Raw genomic sequence first — 23207 nt, forward strand, 5'->3', positions numbered from 1 at the left:
AAAGCACTGCTGGATTTTGCGCCCGACGGACTGGCTGATCGAAGGTGCCTTTTCCTTTCCCCTGCCCTCTCTATATAATCCGTCGAGGCTCCGCCATTCACAACTTTACCTACTGCCTCACAAGTTACAAGCACCCATAGTTTCTCGTGCCCTCACCTCATCCCTACTGCTGCACGCATTACTTTACACATTACTTTACACACCCATCACGACCGCTCAGGCACCAGCGCATTCTGCTTTTCTCTCTACCTCTCCCCAGTACTGACCCAGTAATACCCATACGAATATATCCGAATCAGGTACCTGTCGGCGCCTGATCCACTGGCAGTTACCGCCGCAGGTACTGCGCTAACACCCGCCCCAGGTAAGGCAAACCATCCATGGATGGCACCTTAGTAGCCGCATACCTGATGTGCTGCTAAGCTCACCGATTTCCCTCTTTGGCCCTCCCCACCACAGCATTACCTCAGTTGATAGCTACCCCTCGCCTTAGTTCCACACAAGCACCGCGTCCCTCCAATGCCGATTTGGCTTGATCGCGAGTTGCAACCACTATTTTTTTCTTCCGGGATTGATATTGGGGTTGATGCATCGGTCTGGCTCTCCAGATTGCTTGTCCTCCATCTCCATCTACGGTGCATAGCTGCAGCCTCTCTCATCCCTGTCACAGTCACAGTCACGGCCCCGATGCTCATGCTTATCTCAATCTCGCCGCACTCATCCTCTCACACATGTTAATTTTCTGTAGCTGCCGCCCAGACGGCCCTCGCGTCGCCGTGACGTCTTTGGACTTCCAGGCTTCGTGCTGCATCGATCCCGCACACCGGCCAGATGGGTTTGGCTCCAGCGACGTCCGAGTTTCCGGGGCCCAAGGCCTCTCCTGAGCCAAGCTCGACCCGGCCGAATCCCTTCGACGACAGCGACGTCTCTTCCCGCAAGCGCCGGCGCACGTCTGCCTCGGGCTCGGGCTCGGGCTCGCCATCTGCATCGGTCGAGACAGGCGTCTACCTGTCCGACTCGGGCTCGAGCCCATTCTACACCACGGTCAACACCATCCCTTCCCTTGACGGCACCGTCCAGCCCAGCCAGGAATCCAAACAGCCTCGCACCCCGCCTCAGAATGTCGACTCCCCGACCATTCCTCCCGACCCCCCGACGTCGAGCCGAGTCACTACTATTAATCTTAGAAACCCGCCGTCGAGAGCATCATCAGCATCTCCTACCCGTATGCGATATTCCCCTACTGCCCCCGTGCGCTACGTCTCTCCATCAACATTTCGAGAAGCAACCCCAGAAGAGGACAAGGCCAAGAAGAGCGTCGAGGAAGCTGAGCCTGATGTAACCACAAATACCGATGGCGGTCCACGAACTCCGCCCACAGGCTGGCGCGCCTCCCTCAGCCCGCCTATTGAAGAGCTGTTCCCTGCCGATCATGAGATGCCAGACCAGGCAGGGATCGAACTGGCCGCCGACACATTCAGCCCCCTCGATGCTAGCAATCCTCCTCCTCCTGTAGACCCTACCATGCAGTTTCCTTACCTTGATTCAGATACTCTACCAGAGACTGTGAACCGTCTACGTCAATTCCTATCCGAACGTAAGTTTTTGGCAATATCCTCATCTCTGGCCTCGAGAAGCTAATCAATTTTGTAGAGCCACCCATAGAGCAAGAAATGGGCATCTGTGAGCAACTCCGGGTGTGGTTAGACCTATTTGTCGAGTTCGCAAAGGCCAGAGACCCGGAAGTCATCTGTGAGTCGGCTTACAACAACAGAGCCTTTTGGCAATCGTTCCTGGGTCTCTGCGCTCTTATTATAAACAAAAAGTATGTCATCAGGATACAAATATTTGAGACCAACCAGCTGACATTACCCAGCCTCTCCCCTTCAGCCCCTCCGAGGCTGCCAATCCTACAGAGATTGGCATTGACGCTGTCCCACTCTTTTGTTGCGCTCACGGCGCAGTTTGTAATCGTCGATTTCCATACAGTCCGCGACTGGCAAATCGATGCTTTGCAAACTAGTTCCGAAGCCCCGCCATTGATTTCTCTGGACTATCTTCGACAGTTCCATCAGTTGGCGCAGCGCAACAACCTCGGAGTCGGCAACGATCCTGGCTCGCCTAATGTTGCTTTGTTGGGCAGACCAAATTTAGTTGCATATTTCACACGACAACTGCATGACTTTGCTAGAGGGGTCATCAAGTCTCTTTGCGTCTTTGCAACGCGCCTCATCGAAATCGTACAAGCATTACCGAGACTGGTCAATATTCTTACGCCCATAATTCAAATTCTCACAGACTGTCTGAATGAGTCTTATCGAACTTCGCGCCGAAGCACACTGGATGAGGCCGCTGCCAGGTCAGATCTGATCCATGTCTACAGCATTTGGGGAGATTTTTCGACGCTATTACTCGCAATCATTGAAAAGCATGTGGGAACTCTGAGCAGTGATGGGGTTCCTGTACAAATCGCCGCATTGGCGGATTTGCTCAAACTTTGTCTTCTATGTGATGACGAGGGAAATATCACAATGCTCAACGAGTACAAGGCAAAGTATCCGGACCTTGAAGGACCGCTAGTTATTGATGCCATTGTATGGGGGTGGAAAGTGGGCATCCTTGAGAAGCTGATTCGATCTGGCCAGATGCAGCTACGGGTCAATTCCGTTTCTACCATGTGTTCTGACCTCGTCACTGCTTGGAAACGACACGGCCTTCAAAGTGCTGTCCCAAACCGCCGTTACACCGACCACCTGGGCCATATCCTTCTCCAAACAAATCTGGTAGATTACATTCTCGGCCCAACCTGTCATCCGGAACTTATTACTGAGAGCTCCAACATCATTGGATATTTGGTTGTTACTAAAATGTACCAGAAGTCGCATCTCGATCTTTTGTGGCAGGGAATTACGGAAAGTCAGGATCCCCGCGTAGCGAAAGCTGTTGCTAAGATGACAAACTCAATCGCAAATCTTCTCGACTATCCTGCAATCATCTCGATCTATGAGAAGCTCCAAGCTCTTCCGCCCAAAGAATTCAGCCAGGCAATCAGGGCCGTCTGGGAGACCCTACACACGGAACTAACATTGCGATGCAGAGCGGAGGGAATAACGCTCGGTTTTCTTCCCTATGACCTCTGTTTGAGATTGCTAAGACAGGCGTTCTTTTGTTCACCCGCCTCTCAGTCGTTCACCCTTGAAGCGCAATCAACGCTTATGGATAGGTTCAGGGTCCTTTTGCAATTTGGTCCAGATAGCCAAGGGCGTCAAGAATTATACTCAAGCTGTGTCAAAGATATTGCGGACAAGTCACCCACCACACTGGGCAGCTTATGCTGTTTATCAATGGCCATTCGCCCAAATATGGCTGACGAAATGAACGTTCTCATTCAAGAGCATGATCTTGTACGATTGCTGGTGGAAGAATTGGAGCACGCTATTAAGCTGGCGCGGACTGTCGGTGTCCCTTCGGTGGTCTTCGGACGCTTCAACCTGCCACGAAAAGAATTCATTGCCAATCTCATTCGCCTCCGACCAGACGCAATATCCGAAGAGTTGGGGAAAAAGCTTTGGGATCTGCTCGTCGGACCAGCTTGTCTTTGTGATGACGATAGAAATTCAGGCTGGGATATCTTCATAGATATTGGCCCTGGGAAGGTATCCAAAAATCCGTTTCTGCAGCTCTGTTTCTCTCAATATTTGCCCAATCTCCCCTCTTCCTGTTTTGGCCGAGGAATGCTCCTCTGTGTCAAGAAAATGGTCCTCGCAGCAGTTAATAATGTTGATGTCGACTGTGACCTTGACGACGATACGTTTCTAGAGGAAAACGGCATTGAACAACTCTGGAGATTTGTTATGGGCACCGACCATGCGGCGCTTGCAGAGGAGGCAATTGGCACTTTGACCGTTGGTGTCTACATTAAAAGTCCAGTCATTACGGCATATCCCTTTAATCGAGCCCGTCGCGTTCAATCAGCTTTTGTCGACCGCTGCTTGGTCCAGTTGAATGACTCTGCAAGGAAAATTAAAGCATCGAGTGATGGAACCTCGAGCGGCGAAGATGAACCAATGGTAATTGTCGCAACCGAAGAGGAGGTGCAAGAGCAGGAGCGTATCTTCACCAGAACTTTGCAGCTTCTCCGGGTCTTTTTGGAGTTTCATTATACGAAACCCACCATGTGTGCTCCCGATTTCCGATCAATCTTTTACGAGACGCCATGCCAAGCTGAAGGGGATCTCACAACGCTCAAGTACCAGTCTTTTGACGGTGGCCAGGCAACGGAAATAAAATCATTGCGCATTGGAAAGCTGAACACGGCAGCTCATCTGTTATCTAACTTGAAGTTCGAGACCGGCTTCGATAATTATCGTGCGTTTTACAAAGGGCGACAATTCCTCCCCCTGGCGCAGCAGATGCGTACGTCTCTAGAAAGGCTACACGTTGAGGAAGGCATGATATTAGTAAGACGCGAGGAAAATGATCTTTCAAGCTCGAGTCAAGTCCCGCCTTTTGCATCACCACTCGAGATTCAGGTCATGTCTCACTTTTCGGAGCTCTGGAGCCACCTAGGTATGGAAGATAAGATCGCAAAGGAAATGTACAGCCTCCTAGTCAAGCTCCACACCGACCGTCACATCATCGACTTGTTTGAGAGCCCAACAACCGTGTACACGGATCTTTTCCCCCAAGGCCAGCCTTACAAATGTCTATATGCCGTCCAAGCGTTTTCCAAATACATTGAATCAGTTCGCTTGGCGGAATCTAATAGCGACGAAGTTGGATGGGACAAGGATCGTGGAGTCTCCCGAGTCTCCTACAAAGAGATTCTAAGAACGTCTTCCACCTTGATCGCACAGGCAATGTCAGATGAGAGCCTTCTGGATCAGATGAATCCTGCGTTGCAGATTGAGATTATGGGAGCTTTAATGCATACTTTTGTGCAGCTCTTACGGAGCGCACGGGCACTGGCAACATCGCCTACCGATTACGAAGTTGCGTATCCAAATCCAAGTCGCCTTGTCGACATCTTGACCGACGCAGTGAATGGTGGGGAAGGGGAGTCCTCGCTGTCTTTAATCGACACCACGCTCTCCTCCATACTGCAACTGTGTCTGATGCACAGCGTCTTTATGAACGACCTTGTGAATCTTCCTTCGTTTAAGAGCATCCTCCATAGGTTGATTCTGTTTGATTCCCGCTCAGCGGTAAGGAGGCATGTTGTCGGTATGATGAGAAAGGCAGTGGAAATGGAAGAAGCCGCTATAAATGCCTTCCCGGAAGATGCTAGGCCGCCGTCTCCCCTGATGCAATACTTTTGGTTGGTTGCTTCAAACCTTCTCTTGGAAGCAGTTGGTTCTCATCACCAATGCCAGGAGTTCTTTGATGGGCTTGATTACCTCTTTTGCAGAGGCGCCCAGGCCATACCTTGCGAGGTCAATACTCCGCTCTTCGCTGGGCAGGTCTGTGAGCTGCTGCTCAGCCACACCTCGAAGGAACGACTCGATCAACCAGATTCGCAGGATTTTGTGGCAGATGGTCTGTTGACTCTTCTTCTCCGATGTCTGCAAATAGATAGCACGCTGCCTGCTTCTGCGACATTACCAGATGATCTTGCTGAGACCCTGTTTCATATGCACCTCTTCCCACAGCGGCGAATTCATCCAGCACAGCCCGTACAAAGGGTGCTGCTGAGAACCGATACGCGAGCAAAACTGTATGAAGCAATTTTCACATTGATCAAGGAAAACCGGTCCAGGTTCAGCTCGTTGCTACAGTGCCTCAATGATCTTGTCCCATACTATTTGGATGAAGAAGATGGCATTGATCCCTATATCTACGATCTATCATACCAGTTTGATCGCAACAAGGCCATCAGAATGCACGGCTATGTGGGCTTGCGGAATCTCTCAAACACGTGCTATTTGAATTCTTTACTCACTCAGCTCTTTATGAACACAGCATTCCGTCGATTCATACTCGAATTCAAAATTGACGATTCCGATGATTCTCAGCAGTTGCTATTTCATACGCAAAAGATATTCGGCTTTTTGCAAGATAGTTACCGCCGCTGTGTCGACCCTGGTCTATTAGTCGGCTCTATCAAAACTTATGATGACGTCCTAATTGACATTCACAACCAAATGGACGTGGAAGAGTTTTACAGCTTGTTTTTCGACCGGTTAGAGTCCCAGGGTATGACAGATGACGAGAAGAAAGCGCTGCGGTCAATCTACGGCGGGCAGCTTGTCCAGCAAGTCAAGTCGCAAGAGTGTGAGCATGTATCTGAACGGCTCGAACCATTTTCTGCCATACAGTGCGATATACATGGGAAGAGCACACTGCAGGAAAGCCTACAGGCTTATGTGCGTGGAGAGGTCTTGGAAGGTGGTAAGTGAACCGCACTCATATCATTCATGTGTTGCTTTAATCAAGACCCTTTGGCTGACGAAGGGCGATTCTCCAGATAACAAGTACAAGTGCTCCTCTTGCGACCGACACGTCGATGCTGTGAAGAGGTCAGTCTTGATAAAGAAGAAGAAAAGGAATAACTTGATTAGGCAATTTACTGATGGAGCGTCTTTACAGGGCATGCTTGAAAGAAGTACCAGATAACTTGATATTCCACCTTAAGCGATTCGACTTTAATCTTCGTACGCAGCAACGGAGTAAAGTCAATGACTACTTCTCGTTCCCCTCGACAATCGATATGAGGCCATATACAATCGACCACCTCAGTAACCCAACGGATACGGATCAGCAAGAGGATATGTTTGAGCTAGTGGGCATCCTTATTCATGCGGGCACGGCAGAATCAGGGCACTACTACTCTTATATCCGAGAGCGGGCATCGACGGTGGACCGTCCCAGCTGGGTAGAATTCAATGACGATGTCGTAACGCCATGGGACCCGCGTCAAATGGCGGCCAGCGCCTTTGGGGGTAGCGCAGGCCAGCAAATGAGCCTTGATTCCGGTGGCTCAAGCTTTGACAAGACCTACAGCGCCTACATGTTGTTCTACCAACGCTCTTCATCCCTCCTTGCAGAGCAAGCCATACCGTATATTCAGGAGGCCATAACCCCTTTGCACATTGACACCGACACCCCCCTGAAGCAACATATTCTCGATGACAATACGGTGCTGCTCAAGCGACACTGCCTGTATGATCCCAGCCACGTAGAATTTGTGCAGCATTGTTTCAGGCACGCAAAATTTCTCGAATATGCATCGTCTCCCAGCCCAGATCAGCCTCAGCCCCAAAGTTCAGATAATGGCCCAACAACCGTACCGCCTCACGCATTAAAAACCCTAGCAATGGAGATGGCTCTTGGCCACTTTGACCAACTGGTTACTCGAGTCGAAGGCACACCAAGTTTTGATTCATTCGCGGCCATGATCCGCTCAGCCGTAGTCGATTGCGGAGCCTGCGCCTTTTCGTTTTTCAATTACTTCCATGTCCATCACGAGGCCTTTAGGGGCTTGGTGCAACGAAATCCAGACGCCAACGTCCGTGCCTTTACTGGTTCCACAATGGCTATTGTATTGGGTAAAATCGCCACTGAGACACCGCATATTTACGATCGACCAGCTACGGTACAGGATGATGATGGGAGCGAGTCTGCATCCAACTCTTCAGGCCGCGGAGAGTCTCCTCCGAAATCATACGTCTTAGAAGAGGTAATGGCCGCGTTCGACCGTCTTTGGCGATACTTTCAGTTCCATATACGCTCTTGGGATGAAGTCTTTGGCATGATGCTCCAGTTTGCCATGCTCGGGCCACGGGAGGTTGCTTATATGTTGGGGAACGACTTTTTAGTCAAGCTGTTGCGCATTATTGCAGCCGATGCGTCCATGGACCTGCAACCCAACTACGCAAAAATGTTGCACAGCATCTATCGGCGACCTTCCAACCGTCCACCGCCATATGCATCGATCCTAAAGCTCATTAGCTACCTTTTATCGCAGCTTGAGCCTACACTAGGCGCGCAGTACATTGTCGACGCGCCAGAAGAACGACTGGCCTTCCGCGAGCCACCGTTTCCCTGGACGTCGGATGAAGTCCACATCATTCACGACCACCCCGAGCGTCAGCTGTCGAGCATTTTCGTCGAAAAGCTCCTCGCCATTGATCAAGCGCGTGAGGCTACCCACAACATCTTGGGCCGCTTAACAGCAGTGTCGACCCAAATGGATCTCAGGGTATTTAACACGCTACGGAGAAAGCTTCAAGGAGAATCGACGACGGAGCCGTTGGATCCATTCCTGCGAGGCGCCAGCGCTTATCTGGAAAACACTCTGTCTGCTAACCACGGCCAGACCCTCACACGGCATATAGCCGCTCAGGCGCAGAGCCTACATAGCACTGAAGGCATGGCGTTTCTGGAGCACTTTCAGACATCGTTACATTTGAAGAGAAAAGACGGTTCCATGGCTCAAATCACGGCAGCCAATAGCCTCGAAACTTTGCCAGATTGGGTACCTCATCTTCTTGTAATCCCAGACAGCGAGCTGAGGTACAATACCGAGCACTTTCTGGATACAGAGCTCTTCAGCTTAGCGCCCGAGGTCTCTGGAGAAGACACAACAATGCACGATGGACGAGAGGCCGTAAGAGATGTTATTCAAAGGCTGGGGATAGCGTGCCTGCTCTACCTCCGCGATGCACATATTAGGCGTCGCATACTCATTGGACGTGAGACTGCGAGCGCTGTGGTGCGAGTAGTCAGTAAATGCGGCGCTTATTTCAGCGAAAACCCGGATAGTGACGACAATGGTGCCGATTTCAGAATGCTCCAAAACGGTATGTATATACTCCTTGACTACTCACAAAGATAGTTGTTCTATCCTAATGCCATCTACACAGAAGTCGTAGGTTCCTTGAGGAGGCTTGTTGTTGATGAAGAAGTAGAGGATGATGGTTCCGGTATGCTGCTTGCCATCCACCAGTTGCGCATCCGCCGGCTGCGCTTCAAAAGATTTAGCGACCCCTGTTGCTAACCTTGCTTTCACATATTCTAGACTGGGAGGGTTCTTGTATCTCATCAGATCCGGTGGATTGCCCGCCAGACCTCGGAGTTCAGCAAATTGGGGAGCCGGATGATGCAAACGCTATATGAGGCGTATACTACTTCCGACAGAAGGGTAGTTTGACAAACTTGCTTGATTTCGATAGAGAAGGCAAGTGTGGAGTTTATGGGGTCCAGGTTGATGTTTACAGTTCGATACTGTTTTTTTTCTTGGTCTTGTTTTTATTTCCTTTCCTCTTTTATTTTACTGCCGGTCTCATCATACACCTTCCTCCCTATGTCGTTTTTCCTTACCCGGACGGACTAATCAGGAAACCGCCGTCGCCTGAAACAACAACAGGCCGATATAGAAGCGCATGGGTGAGCAGGTTCTGTAAGACCATGGTGAAGGATTTGGGCATAGCATTGGGGCGAAAGGCGCAGGGAAATCCCAGCTCACTATGAGATAGCAATTACGAAATCACGAACTAGGGCAAGGAGAAGGGTTTGTTTGTTAATCGCGGCAAGGACTGAATAGACTGGTATGAAGCAATGTTATACCACTGATTTCCTCTTTATTTTTCCTTTTCCCATTCTCTGTCTTGTTGGTCTTCTTGCAGAGGATCACCGCGTCACTTTTGGTGTGAGCTGTAGTGTCATTTGCTTGTGTCTCCCCGAAAGATGCCGAGACTAGGCCGACATGACAGACGTGTCTGAATGTGCAGTGTAAAGCCACCTCTGGGTAATGTCACTTTGATTTACATGAACCATGTCAATGTGACATGTACAGTTGATGTAAGTATATACATATGCACGTGATTTGAAGTGCATGCCATCTAACGTCTTGTTATCAACTTCCTACTATACAACCTCAGCTTAACAACAACACCTCAGTCTCCGAGCCGGTCCAAGACCCAGGCCGGCGGCGTATAAAAGGTAGTTCCCGTCAGAGCCGTAGAAAAGTCGAGAATACGATCGTGCTTTCCAGGAGGATCGCCAATAAACATGCGCTCCAGCATCTTCTCAATCACCCACAGGCGGCGCGAGTAGCCGATGAAATACGTGCCGAAGACGCCGGCTCCCGGCGATCCAAAGGGCATGTTGTCGCGCAGGATGCTGTGCTCGTTGCCGTCCTCGTCCTCGATTGTGGCCAGCGTCTTGTGCGCCTGCTGGTGGCCGTCGGGCTGGTCGTCGAGCTCCATGTTGTCGATTTTGGTGCGGCCGATGATGGCCTCTTGGGTTTCGGTTGAGAGGCCGGTCCAGCCGCTCATGTCGTGGACGTACTTTTGCACGACGACGTAGCTGCCTCCCGCGCAATCGGAGTCCTCGTCGGCGATAAGAACGGCGTCCGGGACGGAGGGGCCGACGGGGTTGGCGGTGCCGTCGACGAAGCCCAGCAGGTCGCGGGCGTCGAAGTAGCGGAAGCCCTGCGTGTCGTCCACTACCGTCGCAGCGTCGCCGAGTTTGAGAAGAAGCTGGCGCTCAAACTCGAAGCAGATGTCGCGGCGGTCGGAGCGGATGTGGAAGAGCAGGTCGCCGGGGGTGGACACGGCGGTATGGCGGGCGCCGGCAATCTCACGGAAGGGCCGCAGCTCCTTGGGGCGGCGGAGGCCGGAAATGCCGTCAGTTAAAAGGTCCCAGGCGTCGGAGCCGATGCCGACGGAGCAGGAGAATTGGGAGTTGAGATCGCGCAGGGAGACGTTTTTGGAGAGGTCCTGGACGCTGGAGAGGACGGAGCGGACGGTTTGAATGGCGGAGGGGGAGGAGGAGTTGATTGTGAGGACGAGGAAGGTGGCGGCCTTTGTGAGGGGGTTTTGGACGGCCTGGGGGATGCTCATGGTGCTGGATTTAGCTGTGTTTTTCAAGGATGGTGTTGATGAGTGAAAGAGGGCGGCTGAGGAGGATTTATATGGGTGAAGTCGTGATGCTGAGAGGGACGAGCGGGGTCTTAGTTGACGGAATCGAGACTGAGGCTGAGATTGAGCTACAAACAAGCGATGACAACTCTGACCGCAATCAAATCGGACGAGTCTCTGGCTTCGAAGCTGCACGGCACTGGTAGCAATGCGATTGACTATCGCGTCCATACCTCAATTAGAAAAGGGGGACAGACGAAGAAGAAATGAGGTGGTTTTGCTTATTTATTTACAAAAGGGAAAAAGCTCATGGTGTGATTTCGAAGCTAAAGATGTTCTATGAGCAGTGAATTATAGATTGGGATTAGCCTACTTTTTTTCACTATGTAGTTTAGCTTTGCATGTGCTTTTTCTCTTTGGGATGGGAAAGCTGAAGATGGGAAGTGAGATTTCAGATGCTGGGCAAGTTGTCTCTGACGTCAACGGATCCAGTTCTGGGAGATCCGAAGGGATTCCGAGATTCGTGCGGCCAATCGGGGGTTGGGGGATTGTCAGCGGGGAGGTAGCTCGCTGACTTTTACTGCTTTCGGAGATACCCTGGAACGGGGATTGTATTGTTTGGTTCGTGGTGCTTTGTATTAATGAGATTGTGTATATTGTTATTAGATAATGAGGATGTTTAATAAGAGTCATTCAGATGAATATGGTGGAGGGCGTTAAATTTGTGGTGCTTCTTAATGGGCTTGTGTATACTTTTTAGATAATGAGGATGTTTAATTAGACTCATCTAGATGACTCTACGGTAGAGGGCTTTGAGATACACCGGCAGTTGCCGAAGACATTATTCTAGGTAGATACCTCAACTCTTTAATTAGTACCTCTCAATAGTATATCCCCATTGAAGCCATTGTACTTAACATCAAAGCCGTGAAACTCTAACTTTGCGATGTCCCAACTTTGGAAAAAAGCATAGTCTCCATAGGAGCTTTATCTATTAAGGAAGCTGAGAGATAATCACCATACTTTCAAGCCACAGGCGAATATAGAGTCTTCCTATTTTCACCGTAGAAGATTGCCATTTTTACCGTAGTACTCTACATTACGAGCTACGTTTACTCCTTACTTGCAATTACTACGCCTGTATACTAAAGCCCTGTATAGCACACTGGGAAAGAATATTATATTACAACACTACTGCTAATTCCTTTAAAAAATCGCATTTCCGGCCCTTCCAATTTAATGTGAACACTTTTTACGGGCTGACTAGTTTATTTAGCTCGTTGGCGCTGGGTTGGATGGTTTGGATGACTTCAATGACTTCCTCGGCCGTAGACTCGGCCTTAGACTTGGTCTCGGTCTCGAGCTCTGGCTCGAGGGCGGCGGCAGCTACTGCGGCCAGCCTCGCCATAGACGAGACTGTTTAAGGCGATCGTCACTGAGGAAGGAATTTATTATGATATCGATCTTCCTGATGTATAAGCGAAGACTGAAGGGCAAGATTGAAATCAATGCCCAGTCTTATGTGGTGTGTAAAGTAAATGTACGTGGTGCACCAGGGCGCCGCACTGTAATTGGGTATGGTTGATGGGATTGGTGGTGTGTGCGCATTTATTTCAGTACTGGCACGGGCCACTACAGTGAAAATAGCAATCTTCTACGGTGAAAATAGGAAGACTCCGAATATATAGGTACTATGGCTTTTCGCAACTTGAACAATTCACTCCAAGTATCAGGTAATTATGGCTTCGTTTTACTTTTCAATAACTTTTCATCACTCCTCTTTTTCGCCTCATGCCAGATAACAGGCAGAAATCGAACACATATATAACATCTCTAGACTCCCCAATCAAAAATGTTTGACTGATATTCTTCACAAACTCCAGATTCCCCAATCAAAAAACTTGACTTATATTCTTCACAAAAGCAAAACATCTTATCCACACTTCTTCGATTTATTCTCCCTTACTTATCTTTTCTCCTATCGCCCAGATGAGCACACACCTATTGGTAGATTACCAACTTCGAGTGGTCTTTCAGAGGTATCTCGCACCGGGTAAGAGTCTTGAAGACAAACAAGGGCTCCTTCGGTGGGTAGAGAAAAGACCATCCTTTAGAGAAGCTGCTCCAATCATCCGCTTGGAGGAAATCGAGCTACGACTGGAGTTGATTGATGTAATCCAAGTGGCTTATGACGAGTCCCCCTGCAAGGCGCAACGGGACGAGGACGGGGATTTCCAGTTTACGGCTTTACAATTTGTGTATTTTCTAGTGATACCTATGGAACATTTGCGTGGCATCAGGGCCACGCCGATGGTTCCTTACATACCTTATATTAAACTAGAGGACTATCTTTTATTTAGTAAGCACTCCCTTGATTTCAATGCTTGCCTCACAGGTTGCTGTCTGCTTGTGTACTAATCTTGTAATCTAGTGGTTCTGGGCATTATGCCGGATGACGCCATCATCGATAGAGGCACCGCATCTACAGTACCTCCCGACGACACACACACTTTGTCTTCAGGCAGCGAGATACCTATTGACGAAAATGCAGACGAACGAGCCAAGTGCATCGCCCGCGATGGTGGAGTCTGTGTTCTCACCGGAGCGGCTTACCCAGAAGTCTGCCACATTGTGCCATTCGAAATCAACGCAACCCAAGCAGGCCTTGCATATTATCGTGAGCAATTCTCTCATCTAACCAGACTCCTGGGTAAAGAGAGTCATGCTCAGATGATTGGGCTTCTTGATTCGGAACTTGGTTGCTCTGACAAAGCCTGGAATATGCTTTGCCTACATCCCACTCTTCGAGATTGGTGGAAGAAATGTCTCATTGGCCTTAAATGCTTATGCATTATCCCTTTTTCTCGTCGAATGGGTTATCACACCATTCAACTACAGTTTTATTGGATGCCTAGGGGTCATGATATTAGTCCACAAGATGGTGCTCAGCCAGACCGCGATATGATCCAGGAAATGCTTCAGATAACAGAGCAAGACGATGATCCTATTAAGGAATCACAAAAATCTAGCTCCTACCGTCTCCAGACTGGGCAAGTATTCAACCTCAATTTGCCGGCAGAAGACGCAGTCAAGATGAGGCTGATGATTGATATACAATGGGCCAACGTACGGCTGGCAGCGATGTCTGGTCTGTCAGGCAATTGGGAACTGCTGAATCGCCGTCCTCGCGTGGTGAATGTCGATGGTTGGCTTGAAGACAAATGGTGTGTGTAGCAGATATGAGAAGAGGGGGGAACGGTAGTAGCAGATATGAGAAGGGAGCGAGAGATAGTACCAGAGACAAGAAGAGGGCAGCAATTGTACCAGATACTAGAAAAGATAGCTGCAGTTAAATTCGACGCTGCCCAACAGCAGTGGGTTAAATCAGCCTGATTTCCTCGCAATCCTATCGCAACAACGTGCTCAAGACGTGCATCAAGGACCATCTCTCTCTTCCAATTATTCCACTCAGTCGCCCACCATATTCATCCCCCGCACTGACGTGGCAGCCGTAATGCTGGTCTTAGCAATCAATCGTGGTGCTAATGCTTCTCACGGAAGAGCGTGCCGAGTGCTTCTCGTCGCGAGGGTGGTTCAGGAAGTTCTCCCAACAAATGTAGGAATGCGTCCGTAACCCCCGCGCGCGCCTATGACGTCTGCCCGGCTCGTGTTTCTTGCATTCTATCCTTGATGTCCATGCTGTGAGAGTGCGGGAAAATTGTTGGTTCACGATCCAATAGTATCTGACGAAAACAGGGGTCCGCCGGAACACCATACACAACCCCCCCTGACGCGACCACTTCCATCGCGCCCAGGGGCCTCCGAGTCTGTCCGCGGACACAAACTACCCCGTCTCTCAGCCAAAGTGGCAATGAGATGGATCGCTAGTCGTGGGATCATTTCAAAATCCGCCACCGCTCGGCCGATAGGTACATCAACAAGTATCTAGATCGCTTACAAGGGGTGCCTGGCGAACATTCCCGGTGTCCCTGTGGGATGAATGACTCGGTTGATGCGGCTTCCCCCCACAGGTGCTACTGCCGAAGAACGGTTGGCATGTGGGAATGCTAATGTGTTGCAGCTGTATGGAGTAGACGTAGCTATCCAAGAACTGAATACTACAAACAGGGCGAGCACGGAATCGCGCCTCAAAATCTCGTGTAAAAGTCTCACGTCTTACCTGTGACCTACTAGCGCTGCAAGAAACTTTTGGGGCAGCTCAAGAGGAGACAATTGCAAAAATGGAGTAGTATTCTCCTCATTTACGTGTCTTTCCTTGCCTCCGGCATCTTGTAAGTGAGGCCTCAAATCCCCCACATTCCGCGAGACGTTGTCTTGTCCGGCGAAAACATAGAAACTACATTGTTTGGATCTGTAAACACCCCTGGAGAGCCTCTGGAGTGTTTATAGCTACCATTACATGGATAGTCCTATGCTACTACACCAAGATCTGGAATTGGTACACGACGATACAGATTGGCAGCTGTCAAGAGAAGCTTAGGACTTTGTATTGGAGCCCCAAGAAAGGCGAACTCGGCAAACAGAGCCGGGGGAATCTCAAGGGGGGTCTCTTAGACTACCTAGGAGTACGTTGACTCAGGAAGTGTAAGAGAGAGAGACCTCATAGGCCCTGGTGTTCCCCACCATACAGAAGATTCTTATCATGGATATTTTTAAGAGAAATCAACCATAATTTTGTGGAGCACGGGCAGGTTTAAACCAGAAATGCGCCGCGTCAGCCGAAGAAGCCAGTGAACAAGCTAGTACATCTAGTTGATGTTGAAAAAGTGAACACGTATGGGGACATTGGGACGTTGATTATGCTGATTATGCTGATTATGTTGCTCTTATTTTCACGTATGCTGACCGTTACATCCCGACTCACAGGAGAAATACAAGGTCCCGATTATCTTTTGCCATTCCTAGGTATCTATGAATCAATTACAGCCCATGTCCATCCTATCCCTGGCAATTTACGCGGCGACCTTGGCCTCAGTGACCTCCCGGAGGCGAGCTCCAAGATCCTTGTCCACATACGAGAAATATTCTACCGACACACCCATTAGTACTCAAAAATCTGCGTCAACAGGGGAAAATATTGTTTCAGTAACTCACCATAGACCCTGCTTCGGATCTGAGCGCTCTTGGCTCCGGACAGATGGCCGGCAAGGTTGTTAATGAACCGGTCCTGGTGGCCCTCCTGGGTGCCAAGGACGTGCCACAGGGCTGTAGCCTGCTCAAAATCCACAGGAGTGATCTCGCTCGTGAAGCTGCTGACTTCGCCAACCCACTTCTCGTGCTCAGTGATGGTGGAGTTAATCTTGCCGGCGGCCTTGAAAGTTGTGGGCTTGAGCGACGAGTTGACGTAGTTCGGGTCGGCCCCGTAGTTGTCTGTGAAGTTCATGAAGCCATCGCGCTGGTAGGGCGTGTAAACGGGCGCTTTGCTGCGGTTTGTCGGCAGTTGTTGGTAGTTAACACCGAGACGGTATCGGGCAGCATCGGGGTAGGCAAACATGCGAGCCTGCAGGACTGTTTTGAAAGAGGAGGCATTTGATTAGCAGCTGAAAAAAAGGACCGACGGAGTTTGGTTTGTAAACATACTGGGATCAGCAGACGGGGCAATGCCGGGCACCATGGTGGATGGCGAAAAGGCAGCCTGCTCGATATCGGTAAAGTAGTTTTGAGGCTAAGCATAGCGAAGGTTAGGATAAAACTCCTCTTTTTCGAAAAACCAACCAAGCGAGGAAGAAAGAAACAAGGCAAAAAATGAGGGGTAAGCTCACATTACGGTTCATCGTCAGACGGCCAATCTGGCGAAGCGGGAAGTCCTTGTGAGGCCAGACCTTGGTCATGTCGAAAATGTTCCACTTGTACGTCTCGGCCTCCTTGGGGTCCATGACCTGCACGAAGACGTCCCACTTGGGGAAGTTGCCCTGCTCGATGGCCTCGAAGAGGTCCTGGGTGAGGAAATCCGGGTTCTCGCCCGCAACCTTGGTGGCGGTTGCGGCGGTGAAGTTCTTGACACCATCTTGGGCCTTGAGGTGGAGCTTGATGTACTTGAAGCTGCCGTCCTGTTGTTTTTGAAAAAAGGCGGCTGGATTAGCATCTTTTGCTGCGTCTAGGCCTAGTCTGAAGTAGGAAGGAAATTCTCATCTTACCTCCTTGGTGAACTTGTATGTGTGGCCACTGTAGGCGTTGATGTTACGCAGAGAAGCTGGAGTGCCTCGGTCGTTGAACAGGTGCATGAGGGCGTGGATACCTTCGGGGTTGCCGAGGTGGAAGCTGTAGGTAGCATCACGTTAGACGGGCGTTTCTTGTTTCATCTGAGGAGAACACTATGCTGTTGGTTTGATTTGAAAAGTTTACTTACTCCCAGAACTAAGCGAGATATCCACGTTAGCATATCCTCTTTGGCCTCTAAGAAGCAGTCTAGATAGAACAAATTACGTACCATATCCGAGTCAGCCAAGTTTGTTTGGGGGTGGCGTTTGTGAGAGCGGTTAAGCGAAGGGAACTTGATGGGGTCTCGAACGAAGAAGACGGGCTATAGGATGCATTAGCAGACAAACTAAATCAACCAGTTGTCACTCTAACGACGCACAATGTTGTTGCAGACAAAGTCTTGGTTTCCTTCGTCAGTGTAGATCTTCATGCCCCAACCGTGGACATCGCGAGTGGTATCGGCGGAGCCTCGCTCGGGGCCAACAGTTGAGATACGGAGGAGTACGTCTGATTTCTTTCCAATGGTGTTGAGGAAGCTGGCGGAAGTGATGTCGGTGCAGTCATGTGTACACTCGAATTCACCATAAGCACTGATTGTTTAGACTGTTAGTTGACTTGATTGCTTGTATATCTGCGTATAAGTGAGAACGGGCTTACCCAGCAGCCTTGGCATGAACAACACTGAGATAGAAAGTATAATGTTAGTCACTGTGTACTTGAGATTACGAGATTGATGTTACGTTGGAGTATCTTTTCGTACCGTTCGGGAATTCTTTCGCGGTTAAAGTGAGCCAGCGTCTCAATCAACTGGGTATCTTGAAGCAACACAAGGCCTCCAACACCACCTGAGGGGTTGCGGACTTGCACACTTGTGGAAGGATTGGGGTAGGGGCAACCTGGGAAGACATGGTGTTAGTCGAAACAATTGGATGGCTAAACAGTAGAGTCTTTGATGTTATTGGGTGGAAATGAGGAGAGATAGGCATACCCTCGGCGCCGGTGTAAAAGGAAGTCATGTTGATGGAGTATTGAGATTATGAGAGTGGCGATATAGACTAAGTCTCTGTAAGTCTCAGGAGGTAGGAGAGTGACACAGATGGAAGGAAGATGAATTGATGTGCAATGAGCCTCGGGGATGAATAGACTGATATACTTGATTTCTGTTTTGCTAGTTTTATCTACGTTACGTCCTGCTCGTTCTTACTTCGGCAATGACAATGACATGTATTCGCTTCACACCAACACGTTGTAGCTAAGCTATAGACCCGATTGAGTATACTCGAGTCTGTCTATGTCGTAGTTGTGCATGACACTTGACTCCCGATTCCCGATTCCGAGTTCCAACCGTCGCAAACTTTTCGGTTGTAAGAGTGGGGCCGAGCCGTCTCGGTCCACAATCGGGACTTGAGCCAGCAGAGCCGGAGCCAATAGAAAGACAGCTACGGAGCAGTATCAGGTAGTTAGTACGAGGATGGAAGTATCAAGCCCTGCAAGTGCTTCGCTTGCCCGTCTTGTATGTACTTGTTAGATAGCTTAGCTTTTAGGAGAGGAGTCTTGACATGAGTCTCCAATCAGCGTGTCTTGACATCTCCGTGATAGACTTCACAACCCAGCATCTCTAGCTTCGTGACATCGTTCTTTTGGCTAGCCATCAGCCTTATGCAGCTCAAATTAAGATGGACGAATAAAAGTATTGCAAAAACCAAAAACCTGCTGCAAATCTCGCCGGAAGGCTCTAACTCGGAAGTTCGGCATACACGCCAGCTACTGTACACAGTGACACTCCAAGAAAAATTCACCAAAAAATAGGAGGCATTTTTCACGACCAATCGGAGGCGTTGCTGCAGCCACAGCAGCCGAAGAAAAGGGGGACGCTGATTGGACGACGAGAAATCTCCGGAGGGCCCCACCGACAGCGACGCCGAACCGCAGCGAGCCACCGCGAGCCTGACAGGGATAATGCACCAATGGGAGACGCGGGATTGCAGGGGATGACGTAGATTTGGGATTATCTGCCAATGAGCAGCTGAAGCCCGGCTGTGGCTTGATGCCGAGAAACGGGCGGCTCAGCCTCGCCATGGTGGGGCCTCTTGCGCTGTACCCGAAGAAAACAAAGTTCGGCTTCTTTTTTCTTTGGGCTTACACTCTCTTACACTCACTACCCGATAGTGCGAGCATCGTCATCTAGAGTGGGTGGATTTTCAGCTGCATTAGATCTTGCATGGCGACGCCCGGCAGGCTCGCGTAGGAGATGCAGATGGCGTATCTGATGCGGTTTAGTGGAATGCCGAAGACCCGAGGTTTGTACTATGTAGAGGCGATGACGATGGTTGGAGATGTGAAGCTGTGAGGGATGAAGGATATAAGAGGGAGGTGGTGGACGGCATTGGTTTTGGGATTCATCACTCACAACAGCATCAACACAATCAACACATCAAAGCAATCAATCCAACAATCAAGCATCAACATCTAATTTCATCTTTCAAAAACATCTTTCAATACAACATCTTACATACAGCATCTACATAGCTGCTCAGTATCAAACCACCTCACACAAACCAACTCTCAACACCTAATCAATCCAATCAAACAATAACATCAACAACATCTTCATCATGCCTTCCACTACCCCCATCAACTCTGGTGACCGCTTCGACTTCATCGTCGTCGGTGGCGGCACTGCCGGTAACACCGTTGCCGGTCGTCTCGCTGAGAACCCCAATGTCCGCATCCTCATCGTCGAGGCCGGTGTTGCCAACCCCGACCAGCTGAAGGAGATCATGACCCCCTCCAACGCCATGAACCTCCGTGGCAGCAAGCATGACTGGGCCTACAAGACCACCATTGTCAAGCGTGACGACTACGAGCGTATCGAGAAGCCCAACACCCGTGGCAAGATCCTCGGTGGCAGCTCTTCTCTCAACTACTTCACTTGGATCCCCGGATGCAAGCCTACCTTTGATATGTGGGCTGAGTACGGTGGCGAGGAGTGGACTTGGGATCCTCTTGTCCCTTACCTGCGCAAGAGTGTCACCTACCACGACGACGAGGGCCTCTACGACCCTGAGCTGGCCAAGATTGGCTCTGGCGGTCCCATCAACGTCTCCCACGCCGAGCTCCTCCCTGAGATGGCTCCCTTCCGTGATGCCCTCACCAAGGCCTGGACCTCCATGGGCGAGCCCCTGACTGAGAACATCTACGATGGTGAGATGATTGGTCTGTACCACTGCGCCGACACCATCTACAAGGGCCAGCGAAACGGCAGCTTCCTCTTCCTCAAGAACAAGCCCAACATCACTGTCCTCACCGAGGTGCACTCCAAGAAGCTCCTCATCGACTACGCCGACCGCACCTGCAGGGGTGTCACCGTTGTCGGCGCCGACGGCAAGGAGCTCAGCTTCTACGCCGACCGCGAAGTCATCCTGTCTCAGGGTGTCTACGGAAGCCCTCAGCTGCTCATGCTCAGCGGTATCGGTCCCGCTCGCGAGCTGGCCAAGCACAACATTGAGTGCATTGTCGACTCCCGCCACGTCGGCCAGAACCTGATTGACCACCCGGCTGTGCCCTTCGTCCTCAAGGTCAAGGACGAGTACGGCATGGACAACACCATTCTCCGCAAGAACCAGGCCAATGTCCAGGCCCACGCCGCCTACGACAAGGACTTCTCCGGCCCTGTTGGCTCTGGCTTCCTCGAGATGGTCGGCTTCCCCCGTATCGACAAGTACCTTGCCAAGGACCCCGTCTACAGCGCCGCCGTCAAGGCCAACGGTGGAAAGGATCCTCTCTGCCCCGACGGCCAGCCTCACTTCGAGCTGGACTTTGTCTCCATCTTCGGAAGCGCCTTCCAGTGGCACTACCCCGTCCCCAAGGTCGGTGCTCACACCACCGTCGTCGTCGACCTGGTGCGACCCATCTCCAAGCCTGGTGAAGTCACCCTGGCCAGCAACAACTACCTGGACAACCCCAACATCAACCTCAACTTCTTCGAGAGCGAGCTCGACATCATCGCCATGCGCGAGGGTATCCGCTTCAGCTACGACCTCCTGACCAAGGGCGAGGGCTTCAAGGACCTCGTTGTCGACGAGTACCCCTGGGACATGCCCCTCGACAACGACGAGGAGATGCGCAGGGTCGTCCTCGACCGATGCCAGACCGCCTTCCACCCTTGCGGCAGTGCCCGTCTCTCCAAGAACATTGAGCAGGGTGTCGTCGACCCGGCCCTCAAGGTCCACGGAGTCAAGAACCTGCGTGTCATTGACGCCTCCATCATGCCCGTCATCCCCGACTGCCGAATCCAGAACTCGGTCTACATGGTTGGCGAGAAGGGCGCCGACATGATCAAGGCTACCTACAAGGACCTCTACTAAAAAGTTTTCCCACAGGCTTGTGAGAAAGCTTTCAACTGTTACCTCTAGGATGTTCTAATTGGGTGGATACCATAGATTTCCTTTGTGTGTTTACACTGACGCGAGTTTTGGCGTGAGCGAGTTTTGGTTGGATAGTTGAGTACACGATAGTCTTTAATTGATATGATGCTAAAAACAACTTCTTCCCACACATTGTAGCAAAAGTGAAGTGGCAACTAATTAACATGATTCCAATAAAGAATGCAGACATTCATCAAAACAGATTCCAGCATCTACCTATCCAAAGCCAATATATCATCGGCAAACAGCATCAACTGAAACACCATATCCAGCCACAGCGTCACTCGTCACAATACAATCCACTCACCATCAACCACCTGCACACCCTCTTCGATCTCAATCACACGCTACCTTTTCAGCCGCATCAAAACCACCAACAACAATCCCAGCGATCGAATCTAGCCTTCCTCCTTATGCAGGGACAACACATCAATCCTAAGGAGAGAAAGAAAAAAAAAAACCACCCCGCCATATCCCCACTAGATCCAACTTCAGCTTCTTCCTCTCCTTCTCCCACATGGAAAGAAATGACAAGCAAAAGGGGGGGCCCGAAACAAGACCCCCCATAACCATCAACTCCGAAACCAACGTCGCAATGCATTTCCCGTTCCATGCAGAAACATTAAAAATAGCATCACCAGTTTCCTCATTGTTATTGTCCCACCAGTTTCTCCCATATCACATCACCTAACCCCATTCTAGAAAAAACCCGCACTCTCTTTTCCCCCCTTGCCCATCGCATCACAATCCCAACCAACTCTCGGAAACACCAACGCTAAGCAAATCATGCAGATTGTTCGATACAAGGTTTCCCAGCGCATCGACAAAGACTCGTCCGACCAATCACCATCCAGAATCCCGTCTTTAAAAATAGACCCCAACCTTGTTTAGCCGCCGGCCTGTGACGCGACCGACGAATCAGACGCCGCTCCCCACCATCAATATCGAATCTTAGCGGTGACAGGGGTGTGACGAGAGACCCAAAACAAGAGCATTGCAGAAAATAACCCCAGGCCATGAGGAATCGTCTGGTTGTGTTGCTCATCACTTGTTTGTCTTTGCCACGGCTGCTGCCTTGTACTGTAGGACTCTCTCTCTGTTGGTAGGACACTTGACGTCTGAGGCTCTCATTGTGAAACCCTCCCCCCCGAATCCTGTCAGCCTTTTCATCGTGACGTGACCGACAACACACAAACATGTTTTGCCTCACTCGTCAACAAGCTGGACAGGCTTTTCCGAATGGTTCCCAACCTGTCCTCCCGCAGCGGGGCCGCCTAACAGGGCGAGTTTCACAATTCCATTTCCCTCTGCATGGCGTCCATGTAAGTGGAAACTCTCTCTCTCTCTCGATCCAGGGCCGGCCACATGTTCCCATGCCCCCGGCAACAACGTGTGTGAATATGCATCTCTTCCCCTACCCTTGCTCCATATAAAGCTTAGCAGCAGGCGTCTTGTGTGTATCCCCCCCCTCCATCCCCCGGTTAGGCGCCGGGCTTGCTGCATGGGCCGGCCTAGCGTTGTTGGTATTTCCACTTCTTCGAACAAAGCAAAAAAGCAACGGTTTCTATTGTCAAAAATAACTCGACGCAGGGGCAAGGCTCCGCTGATTTGACTTCTGGGGCTCTTCTTCAGGTGACATTGCGGGCCCTGCCTGTGTTATTCTTTGTTGTTGACTGCTGACTGTTGGTAACTTTGTTAC

General features: G+C 50.4%; 6 protein-coding genes across 6 annotated transcripts; 3 read left to right on the plus strand and 3 right to left on the minus strand.

The window, feature by feature from the left end:
• The first annotated feature begins 509 nt into the window (after positions 1 to 509).
• On the plus strand, positions 510 to 9580 carry M431DRAFT_512318 (hypothetical protein). The gene is made up of 7 exons (XM_024919819.1): positions 510 to 1597; positions 1654 to 1825; positions 1877 to 6387; positions 6464 to 6515; positions 6586 to 8798; positions 8862 to 8921; positions 9017 to 9580. The coding sequence occupies exons 1-7, from the start codon at positions 832 to 834 to the stop codon at positions 9112 to 9114; spliced, it is 7872 nt and encodes a 2623-aa protein (XP_024769781.1). The 5' UTR covers positions 510 to 831; the 3' UTR covers positions 9115 to 9580.
• A 313-nt stretch (positions 9581 to 9893) lies between these two features.
• M431DRAFT_486083 (hypothetical protein) lies at positions 9894 to 10841 on the minus strand (the record flags this gene model as incomplete). The annotated part of the gene is made up of 1 exon (XM_024916355.1): positions 9894 to 10841. The coding sequence occupies one exon, from the start codon at positions 10839 to 10841 to the stop codon at positions 9894 to 9896; it is 948 nt and encodes a 315-aa protein (XP_024769782.1).
• A 2007-nt stretch (positions 10842 to 12848) lies between these two features.
• Positions 12849 to 14093, plus strand: M431DRAFT_499554 (hypothetical protein; the record flags this gene model as incomplete). The annotated part of the gene is made up of 3 exons (XM_024917812.1): positions 12849 to 12898; positions 12920 to 13218; positions 13291 to 14093. 3 exons carry the CDS (start codon positions 12849 to 12851, stop codon positions 14091 to 14093), a joined length of 1152 nt encoding a protein of 383 aa, XP_024769783.1.
• Positions 14094 to 15832: 1739 nt separating this feature from the next.
• Positions 15833 to 18097, minus strand: M431DRAFT_486085 (hypothetical protein; the record flags this gene model as incomplete). Its single annotated transcript, XM_024916356.1, has 11 exons — positions 15833 to 15906; positions 15975 to 16388; positions 16461 to 16545; positions 16643 to 16930; positions 17018 to 17141; positions 17230 to 17237; positions 17311 to 17403; positions 17461 to 17671; positions 17739 to 17762; positions 17842 to 17977; positions 18070 to 18097. The coding sequence occupies 11 exons, from the start codon at positions 18095 to 18097 to the stop codon at positions 15833 to 15835; spliced, it is 1485 nt and encodes a 494-aa protein (XP_024769784.1).
• Positions 18098 to 19241: 1144 nt separating this feature from the next.
• Positions 19242 to 21619, plus strand: M431DRAFT_512322 (GMC oxidoreductase). Its single transcript, XM_024919820.1, has one exon. It carries the CDS (start codon positions 19697 to 19699, stop codon positions 21446 to 21448), a length of 1752 nt encoding a protein of 583 aa, XP_024769785.1. The 5' UTR covers positions 19242 to 19696; the 3' UTR covers positions 21449 to 21619.
• A 565-nt stretch (positions 21620 to 22184) lies between these two features.
• On the minus strand, positions 22185 to 23098 carry M431DRAFT_260941 (hypothetical protein). Its single transcript, XM_024913868.1, has one exon. The coding sequence runs from the start codon at positions 22704 to 22706 to the stop codon at positions 22293 to 22295; it is 414 nt and encodes a 137-aa protein (XP_024769786.1). The 5' UTR covers positions 22707 to 23098; the 3' UTR covers positions 22185 to 22292.
• Between the last annotated feature and the right edge of the window lie 109 nt (positions 23099 to 23207).

Source organism: Trichoderma harzianum (genome assembly GCF_003025095.1).
Source record: "Trichoderma harzianum CBS 226.95 unplaced genomic scaffold M431scaffold_15, whole genome shotgun sequence".
NCBI lineage: Eukaryota > Fungi > Ascomycota > Sordariomycetes > Hypocreales > Hypocreaceae > Trichoderma > Trichoderma harzianum.